Genomic DNA, 10,389 nt, shown 5'->3' with positions numbered 1-10,389 from the left:
AGTCTCGAACGTGCCCGGACACGCAGCTTGTCGTGGCCGAGCCACTGGGTGCACAGTCTGGGTGTTTATTCGGTGTGTTTGATAAACAGCACAAACCAACTCGGTTGCCGCTGCCGGCTGGGTGCAGCGAGCAAGGAGAGCTGACGGCACTGCAGCACCTCGGGAGCTGCTTGTGCCGCTCGCAGCCTTATCGGTGGACTCAGGAAAACATCATTTCCTGTTTCTCAGATTCTGCATCACCACATCGCGACGGTGGAGAAGCTGCCCCTGAGCACGGCTGGGTACCCGCTCCTTATCCACTGCAAGAACTTCCACGTGGCTCACTTCGTCATCGGGCAGGAGCGCGACTGTCACGAGGTGTTCACCTCACTGCTCAAGCTGTCCCAGCCAGGTACGGAGGCCGTCTGCCGCACCTCAGGCTGTTTTCGTGTAGCCCTGGTGCTGTCACGTCCCCTGCCCAGCCGTTGTCCATCATTTCTGTGACTGAGCTGTTGGCCCTGTGTAGTTCCGGCCTTTCCGGTTCATCCAGATGTTCCCAGAATTCCGGAATCCCGCAAATAACACTGTAAACTTTGGCAGTCTGTTGTTAGTATGAGCAGCATGAAAACCTCATCCCAGCTTGCCTCCAGAGTGTCTGACTTGCACGACGTTGGTGGCACCTGTGTGCACAGACAGACCGGGGGTGCCCGTGGTCCTCCCAGACACGTGCTCCAGCGGGGAGACCTGGGCCTGGCTGGGTCTCTTCTCCCAAGTTACAAGTGACAGTACAAGAGGAAATGGGCTCACGTTGTGCCAGGAGAGGTTTAGGCTGGCTAGGAGGAAAAATTTCCTCACCAAAAGGATTGTCAAGCACTGGCCCAGGCTGCCCAGGGCAGTGGTGCAGTCCCCATCCCTGGAGGGGTTTCCCAGCCGTGTGGAGGTGCTGCTGGGGGACAGGGGGCAGTGGGGACCTGGCGCTGCTGGGGGAACAGTTGGACTTGATCTTAAAGATGTTTTCCAAGCTAAACAATTCTGTGAATCCGTGATCTTCCATTAGTTTCCCAATAGCCCGTTGAGGCTGGCTGTCTTCTTGCAGCTGTGATCCCTGTGCTTCCCCCTGACTTGGTGTCACTCTTAGATAAGCAAACCATCCTCCAAAGCCTGTGGGCTCTCCTGGCTTCAGCTTTTTAGTCCATCGTAGATGAACCTTCAGGCTCCTTATTCTTGCAGGACAATATTCCACCAAGTTTCTACCCGGCTTAGTCTGTGGCAGCCTCTGCTTTTGGGGTGCTCCTTCGGGGAAGCGGGACTTGGAGTTGGGTGGTGGTACCAGGGTGCCGGTTCTGACGGTGTTTGTAATGATGGCCCTAGGCTCAGGGAAGGGAGTCAGTAGTGCCCCTCTGCGTCGTGCTGCCCAGCACGTAGGCCTTGAGCAGAAATACTCTAGGAAAAATGGGTTTTGCTGAATTTGGAATCTTTTTGGTTGGTATTAAAGCTTGTGTCTATTCCCAGCACCTCCCTTGTGTGCTGAGCTTCGGCGTTCTCTTCGCTCTGAAGTTCTCTGCTGTATCTGACAGGTTTCTGGGGCGGTGTTTAAAAGCTGTCACTGTTCAGTTTGGAAGTTAGAGAGTTCTGCAGCGTCTCGAAGCTGTTGCTGCAGGGCGTTACAGCAGCATCCTTCATCTTGGGGTTATTTGTGTAACAAGCTGCAGCTCGCTCTTTTGTTCTATTTCTGGATTTTAGCAGTTCTTTCGCCGTTTGAAGGTTTCTCTGTGAGTCCTTCCCTCGTGTGTTGTTTTCTGGCAGAGCGTAGAGTTATTTATGATTGGCCCGCGTGTGACTGACAGCTGTGGGTTACCTGTCCGGTACCCCCGCTGCTTTATCGCACTCCGCCAGGTTTCCCTGTCGCTGGAACACTTGCTGCCTCAGGAACCAGCCGAGTGAGTTATTGGTTGGATTTGCATTTTATGAAGCGAGGGAAGGAAATTGGGGTGGTAGAGATGGCGAGAGGAAGAAATTACGTCTGTCAGACAGAGCCTGAGGCTTTTGTTGGGCTGACAGTGATGTTCAAGCCATTGATCAAGTTCTCCGTGCAGCTCAGAACTTGCTGTTGAACTTAGAGGTGTGGAGGAGCTGGTTTAGGAACACAGAAAATACATCTTTCAGTCTGTGTTTTCATTTATGGGTTAATTCTTCCAGTACACGCCTATTGCAGTGAATTCCACAGGAAATAATGAGTTCAGGGAGAAATTCCTTCTTTAAACTGTAATTGATTCTAACAACGTGTTTTAGCGTTTCTCTCTGCACGCAGGAACAGAGCATTGGGAGCTGCTGAGGGGTTCGGTACGACCTGTTGGCGCCACCCCAGACAAAAACCTGTCAATGTGAGGTGGAGCTTGCTGGTGTGCGCTGGGCCCTGATCCCAGCAGTGGTCTTCAGGAAGAAGTGTCGACCTCTCCGTATGTGTTTGTCTCTCTCTCTCTAGTTAATTTTTTTTTTTCTTCTTCCCAGCGAAACCCGAAGAACTTTATGCTTTCTCTTACAATCCCAAAACATCTAAAGAGAGCCGGGAGATGGGCTGGAAGCTGATAGATTTAAAAGTAGATTACCAGCGCATGGGAATTCCCAATGACTACTGGGAAATAACGGATGCTAATAAGGACTACGAGGTAATTCTTGCCCAAAGTGGCCATGTAATGCAATCTCTCTTCTTATCAATGATGTACAGCAGAGGCGGCGCCTCTGGGGAGGAATGAGCTCGGCTGGTTTTAATCAAAGCAGCAGCATCTTGAAGTTGCGGATAATGATGCTACGGACGGACAGAACCGAGCTGCAGAGTCACCTTGGTGTGCTCTCATCCCTCTGGCAAAGTACCAGATACTCGTTTTTCTGGAGAAACGTCCAACCATCTGTTGTGAAAACCCTGAAGGACCCTGAGCTGCTCTTGGTGTTTCCAAACCCTGCCCACCAGGCTGGTGACAGATGTGTAGTGGAGGAGTCGCTGGCAGCAGTTTGGCGTGGTGGGGAGCGAGGCAGCCTGGAAAGGGACTTTCTTCCTTGGTTGGATCTTCTGCTAAATAAGGACTCTCAGTCACTGCAGTCCTAACAGGCGGCTGCTGCTGCCGTTCTCTTTTCTCTCCCCTGTAAGGCCAGGTTGGGTCTGAGGAACGTGAAGTGAAAAGCATTTTTCAGCAGGCGTCCCCAAACTCCAGCTTCCTATTATTTCCCTTTGTATTTCTTCTGTGTACAGAAGACAGTACACACGAGCCCAAGCAAACAACTCTGAGGAAGACACTGATATATTAAGCCTTGAAACCCCTCCCCCTGCTCTCCACTCCCTTCCCACACAAGTTTTCTGTACTGGTGCGCTTTGGGTTGGAGAAATCCAAGCCCGTGCTGTCAGGAGTGACTGGTAATTTTCAATGGCTCTATCTGTGGATGCCTGAATTGAGATATGATGCGAGAGGTGCTTTTCCCCTGAGCTGACGAGGGCATCGAAAATCATTAATCACTTGGAAGCTTGACTTGCCAGTGTGTAGCTCTCCACTGCCAGTGCTTTATCATTTCCTCAGGGCTTCTACCGAGGTTTTCAAATTTTCGAGCCTAAAATAAAGCCAGGCTTGGAGAACAGTTATCTGGGATGTATGTGCTGAGAGACTGCACTTGTTTGAGGAGAAAGGACAAGGCTGGTCTCTGAGGATGCTGCCTGATGGCTGGAAGCTCATTTCCATACAAGATTTATAGGGATAAATTTATAGCTTTATAGAACATAGTTGTTCTTAATTTCTCTTCTCTGTCAAATCAAAGCTTCCATAAAATGTACGGATTTAAAGAACTTCGGTTTACTGTGCATTGTGGGGTCCAGTTTTTGGGTTCAGTTGCAAAACTGGTTGTTTTATTTATCCCTGTGTTGTTGATCTAAATGCATCTTGGCGGCTCGAAACCTGAGCTGTGGGCTGTGTTGGACGCACTACAGCAAACAGTCTGTCCTGGGTGTTTATAGATGCTGGATCATAAGCTGCAGATGAATTTTTCATGACTTCTGAATTGCTAAGCAGTAATATCTGGGGTTTTTTTCTCCCCTAGGTCTGCAGCACGTATCCTCCCGAAATCGTGGTGCCTAGGGCTGCTCATAAGGCCGTGGTGATCGGAAGTTCCAGGTTCAGAAGCAGAGGGCGGATTCCGGTGCTTTCTTACTTATATAAAGAGAACAACGTTAGTGGCTCATTGTCTGCTGTCTTTGGGGGAAGTAAAGTAAAGGTTCCCCTCCTTGTCCAGTCCCCTTTTAGCGGAGGAACCAGATCATTATTCGAGCATATGAACTTCACCTTTGAGAACTGTGCTCCTCTGAACAGCTTTAATACTGGTTTGTTCCAACTTGCAGAATAATCTGGTTAAAGACAAACTCTTGGGACTTGCCCAGAGCTGTACAAAAACCGTCCTGTCTGGAAATTCTTTTTCCCAGCTTTCAGCAGTGCTTTGTTACGTGGTTTGGTTTTTTTAGTCTACTGTTTAGCAATATTGACTAATGTTTTAACAAGTTAACTTGTTACTTGGCTAGACTGATGGTCTGGAAGGGGAGGAACCACCCTGAAATTAATCTCCACTAGCGCAGAATAAATATAGGCTTCAGGGTTGGGGTGGGGTTTTTTTTTCCATTGGATGTAAATTTTTAACTTTGCTGCCTCAGCAGTGGGTTAGATGCAGATGTCAGGAAAGTGCTGTCACAGTCAGATTGTTGTTTTCCTGAGGAAGCGTATCTTGACCTGGGCAACTATACGGAGCTGTGCTGGCAGCTTTTGACATTTCCCTAACGCTGCTGAGGGTGGTTCTGAGCATGGAACAGTAGCAACTGATAAACAAAGCTCTGGAAAAGAGTGTTTTTTCTTAAAGATGTTTTTTCTGAAGATTAGCAAACTTCCAGCTCTGAGAATACTCCCACAGTGATTCTGTATGTCCACTTAAGTAGCAGTTTCTCCGTGAGACAGAGACTAGGGCACTTAAACCCAACCATAACGCAGTCGAGATGATGGGGAAGGAGAACGATGTGAGCTGTCGTGTGTTGCAGGCTGCCATATGCCGCTGCAGCCAGCCCCTCTCTGGCTTCAGCGCGCGCTGTCTGGAGGATGAACAGATGCTGCAGGCCATCAGAGAAGCCAACCCTGGGAGCCCCTTCATGTATGTTGTAGACACAAGGCCAAAGGTACCTTCACGGGCTTTGCGGTTACTCCTCACCCTTGCGCCTGTATTAGTACTGCCGTCCCCAGTTGGTGCTGTCACAGCCCTGCTGGTGTTCTCTTGCGCTGCGTGGGGTTGAATTGGGGCAGTCCTGGGTCAGGAATTCACTGTCAGGCTCCTGGTTCGGTGTCAAATGGTTGTGCGGGATAAAAACGTTGGTGTTGAGTGCTGCTGAGAGTCCTCATGTTCCTGGAGTGTTCAGGGTGACCTGAAGCAACTGGCAGTCTTGAAGCTGGCTGAGACAGCAAAGCATTTTCCTGCCCAGAGCATTGTGTTGGAGAGAAGCCTTAGGACTCGGTTCCACCAGGCTGAAGTGCTTTTAGCAGGAAGAAATGGAGCCATGTGGAGCCTCATAACAACTGAGAAAAACAGTTCCTCAGTGTTTTTGACTTTGTGAGAAGAACACTCATGTTCTCACCACGTGCCCCGTGGAGCTGAGTACAGTTCAGCTTCTCTGGGCTGTAGCCGCTGCCTGGGGCTCGAACTCTGTTGCTGAGGTGTTTATGTGAGAGGATATAGGAGACACGTTTGCAAAACGAAGTCTCTAATGCCTGTTGTCTTGAGGAACCTAATTAAGAAACCAATTCAAATGACAGTCTTGTGAGCGTATTGATTGGGAGTGTCGTCGTGGGCAAACAGGAACAGGAGGATTTTCATAGCCCACGATTATTTAGATGCGAAGATTTCGGAGTGCTCTGATTTCTTTAAAATGGAGCTTTCTGAGAACCTGCTTCACTCCTCAGATGCCACAGTTATTCTGTAGAAATTATAGATTGGGTTAAACTATGGCAAGAGCCAGAGGGGAAGAGACTTTTTTGGGAAAACAGGGAATGTCTCACCTGTTGTCCCAAGACACAGTTTGGCTGTTTGTGCTGTGAGAGGTAGTACGAGCAACTGGCTGCTTTTCTGCGGTTCCAGCTGGTTGCTGAGTTCTGTCTGCTCAACTTTAATATTTCTGTGTTCCCTCGGGTGGCTTTATTTCACCTGTGCGTGCGTGCCTGTGAAAGGCTTTGGAATTCTCTTATATTTCTGTTCCGCCATGTATGTACGCTGCCCGTAACAGTGGCTTTGCTGGCGTTACCCTGGTATGCTCCTGGCTGAATCTTTTTCAAAGGCAGACTCAAAATCTCTTTACCTGCTTTGAGGAGAGCAGTTTTCTGGAACTGGGCTCGGGTTTGATACCTCCTACACTAAGAAATTCTATCCAGGGTCTTAATGAGCCTCTGCATGTGTTTAATGGACTGGAGACACTGGCAGGATTGTGGTGGAACAACTGGAAGTATTGTCTGGGAAGTGGGGAAGTACATCTGAGGAACAGCTCTCTTCATACATACATATATTTGTATATATTTTCTGGGCAATTGTAAAGGAGGACTTGCAAAACAACTGATTTATTTCTGCATATTGTTTGTTGTAATTTTCTCTCTTTCTTTTCTATCCCCTTCCCGCACCCTTGAATTTGCCAGTTAAATGCCATGGCCAACCGAGCTGCTGGGAAGGGCTATGAGAATGAAGATAACTATGATAACATTCGCTTCAAATTCATCGGCATAGAGAACATCCACGTGATGCGGAACAGCCTGCAGAAGCTCCTGGAAGGTAGGTACAGTCCGTGCAAGTGCAACATGGGCTGTTGAGGAAACACCCGCCTGGGCTTTGCTGCGTTCAGTTGGGAGTATGTCAGTGTTAAACAGTAGTTCTGGTTTGAAATAGAATTGTCACCATCTTCCACAGGCTTCAATCTCATACGTACGTAGTTCGTATTTTTTGTTTATTTCTGATTTCTTCAACTGAATTTGGTTTTAATCCATCAAAATGTGTTAAACTGATGTTTGAATACATTGAAATATATTTACATGTGGACTAGCTCAGGTTATTAAGCTCCTCTGTGAGACAGTGATCTTAGGGGAAAAATGCGAAGCAGGGCAGAAGAAATTCTTCACCTGAGCCCCTGGAGATCAAGAGGTGAATCAGGCCCTTATTTTCACTCGTGGTTTTGGAGAAGTTCTGCTAAAGGTGAGGGTGTAACTAGGATCAAACCAGCACCCTCCACCAGCTGGTTTCCAGCTCCGTTTCCATCCTGCTGCCGGACGGGGCACAGGACGTGCTGCAAACCATTCCACGTGGTCCCTGTTCTTAGTTTTCTAGAATGCAGTACAGGTGCTGTCAGTCAAAATACCAGTTTAATATTTTAGTAACCGGCATAACGGTCGTTTTGCTTCAAAATAGTTGAATAATTGATGCTACCAATTGCCTGGCCAGGCAGCACTGCGGGATCCGCAGTGACCTTGGAGAAAAACGAGGGCATTCGCACAAGCAAGGATTGGCCTCATCGCTAAGTCCTCAAGTGCCTCTTCCTGGCAGATATATTTTGTGCTGGAAGAGGCAGAATAAACACTCGTTTGCTCCCATATTCTTTGACAGTGATAAAAATCTCTCGCTGGTGCTTGCGGACTATCGAGCTCTGTTGCTCTAAGTATTTTCTGTGCTGGGGTTCAATATAGCGTCTGAGTTGCCTTCAAGGTTAGACACGTCATTTCTCTCTCTAAATCAGATCTTTCCTTCCTCCAAACCTGTGCGATGGCGGCTGCAGGTCAGTGATGGTGCACGGTGGTGATTTATAGCGAAGTAACACATCACTAAACGCTTTCTTGGTTGGGAAAAAAAATTAACTGAAAAATTAATGAGTTACTGCTTTTAAAAAAGGAGGAGGAGGAGATTTGCAGATCCTCAAGTTCTCTCAGAACTAAAATTGCTGCTTTGTGCTTTTATGCAACCAGTAGTTTGTGTCCTTTAGATGGGATATTGCTGCTGACACTTAAAAATGGTGGAAATTTCAGCTTTTAGGGTATACCCGGGCTCTGCTGCTGTGAGGAGATAATGGGGAGGTGGGAAAAAGAAAGAGATCGGGTTAGCGGCGCGCCAGCTAATTACTGTGTTTGTGTCCTTAGTGTGTGAAATGAAGTCCCCCTCAATGAGTGATTTCCTCACGGGGCTGGAGAACTCAGGTTGGTTACGGCACATTAAGGCTGTGATGGATGCAGGTGTCTTTCTTGCCAAGGTAAAACTGTACTGCGACCTGCAGGGGAATTCACACACGTAGCGTGCTCTGCTAGGGGCTGCTGGCTGCGGAGACGGTGGGAGAACGCTGCCAGGCAGCTTGGCCTCGGCTCTCAAAACTAGGCCTGCTCCTGGAGAACATCAAGTGGGTTCCCCAGCCAGCTCTCCTCTAGATGGTCCTGTGGCTCAGGGAGATGCCTCAGGGGTTGGGACATTGTCTTGACAATGACACTGTGTTGTACCAAGTGGCTATTTAGGCTTTGTTAGAACTGGAATGAAATAAAATCGCAGACTGTGGGTACATGCCCTGTATAAACACCTCTAGATAACACATTTTTAACAGTGCAGAAACTGGCCTTGTCTTTCTCTCCTACCCTGGAACTGCTCTGCGTTCAGTGAGGCATCGTTCAGAGCAGTTTGTTTTCTCCTGGCTCTGTGTGACGCGGGGACGGCTCGTTTTGATCACTCAACCCAGTCCTCACTTCCGCACAGCTCGTGGCTTTGCAGGGCAGGCACAGAGGGAAAAGTCACTGAGGCACGTGGCTCGTCAGTAGCAGTAATGGGCAAGAGAGTGGCCTTCTGTAAATGTTGTCTTTTCTCTCTTAAAATGTTCCCGTGTAGCCACAAGAAGCTGTTCTGGGTGTCTCCTCTGCCACCGGCACAAGGGGAGGAAGATGATCCATATGGGACGAGCTCTTCTAATTTTTCTGGAAGTTCCGAGTCCCCAAGAGCCCAATTATTACCCTCCACTCATCCGCCAAATTTTTCCTGGGAGGAGGGGACTGAGAATTCTTGGTCTTTCAGAAGGCTGAGGGTTTGGAGATCGGAGAGTCTCTGTTCCTGGCAGTCTGTGGTGCTGACAAGGTGTGCTACAGCATTTTATTCTGGCTGGGGTTTGGCTCCACGGCTTTGAGCCCAGAAATGGCGCGTTTCCGTGGTCCGGATGAGAAATGACAAGGGTTCCCCCTGGGTTCTAGGCCAGCCGGGGAAATGCAGATGAAGAGGTAGCATTTAATTGCAGTAACTAACCCAGAAAGGTGCTCGACTGTTTTGTCTGGCCTCTCCTTTGCAGGCTGTGAGAGATGAAAAAGCCAGTGTGTTGGTGCACTGCTCGGACGGGTGGGACCGCACGGCGCAGGTCTGCTCCCTGGCCAGCCTCCTTCTCGATCCTTTCTATAGGACTTTGAAAGGCTTCATGGTAAGAGCACGAATTGTTGGAATTCCAAAAATAAAAAGTGCTTCCTGGTTTTGAAATGTAAACAGGCCCTAATTAAACGGTTTGGGCCATTTCCTGGAACAAACAGGAGGTGACCTATATAAAACCAGCTTTGATTCTCTGAACAAGCTTTAATTGCTGTGAACAGCATGGGCACCATCCGGCAGCGGGTGATTTACAAACCCCAAATCTTTGTCTCCTTGACTGTCCGCGTGAGAGCCGCTAATGAGAAGCTTCGGCGAGAGATGAGTGAGCAGAGGGTGCCGGGCTGGCGGCAACCCACAAAACAGCGGTGAAGCAGTTTGTCGTTGCAGCCTGTCCCAGCGAATGGCCTGTCTGCTGGGGTTTGGAACGGGGTGACCTTCCTGTGCGCAGGGCAGCGTCTAAGCTGTGTGTCGTGTAAAATCTGAGCATCGTTTCAGACCTTGTTTAAAGCTATTACACGTGGATTGGGCCGTTTGCTTCTGTCGGCGGCTTTTTCCTCTTTGAAGCCCTCACAGCGTAAATCCAGCGTTTCTGTGATGTTACCTATCCACCCACTTCTTGTGAAACACCCAAAAACCAGACTGCTGCCCTTCCGCAGGAGAGTCCCTAAAACAAACCCCAGAGTCAGAACAGCGCAGATTTTGCCTCCTCCAGTCTGTCCCTGGCGTTCCATGCTGGTTTTACTGTGATTAATGTTGCTATTGCTGCTTCTGGATTGTGCTGCCATCGTTTAATAGTTAAAATTATCTCAGAGTGTGAAACATCTGCCTGGGCTTTTTCTGTGCTCTGGGCAGTTCTGTATGGAGTAAGAAAGATGATTGGATGAGGAGCAGGAGCAGGAACTAGGACAAACGCTTGTCTGTCCTCTGAGCAGGTGGTTTATACACACAGACGGGGTGACAGTGGTTCCT

The 10,389-nt window shown here is 48.8% G+C and overlaps 1 protein-coding gene across 1 annotated transcript in view; it reads left to right on the top strand.

Annotated features, from left to right (window-relative positions):
• The window catches only part of MTMR8 (myotubularin related protein 8), a 14,141-nt gene that overhangs the window by 628 nt on the left and 3,124 nt on the right, over positions 1-10,389 (top strand). The window contains exons 2-8 of the mRNA XM_010138797.1: positions 229-391; positions 2,491-2,648; positions 4,066-4,194; positions 5,048-5,182; positions 6,684-6,816; positions 8,169-8,278; positions 9,350-9,475. Of these exons, the coding sequence (XP_010137099.1) occupies positions 229-391; positions 2,491-2,648; positions 4,066-4,194; positions 5,048-5,182; positions 6,684-6,816; positions 8,169-8,278; positions 9,350-9,475 (954 nt within the window). The remainder of the gene's footprint in view (positions 1-228; positions 392-2,490; positions 2,649-4,065; positions 4,195-5,047; positions 5,183-6,683; positions 6,817-8,168; positions 8,279-9,349; positions 9,476-10,389) is intronic.

Source organism: Buceros rhinoceros, unplaced genomic scaffold (genome assembly GCF_000710305.1).
Source record: "Buceros rhinoceros silvestris isolate BGI_N320 unplaced genomic scaffold, ASM71030v1 scaffold33220, whole genome shotgun sequence".
Lineage (NCBI taxonomy): Eukaryota > Metazoa > Chordata > Aves > Bucerotiformes > Bucerotidae > Buceros > Buceros rhinoceros.
This window is presented reverse-complemented; position numbering and strand designations above follow the sequence as displayed.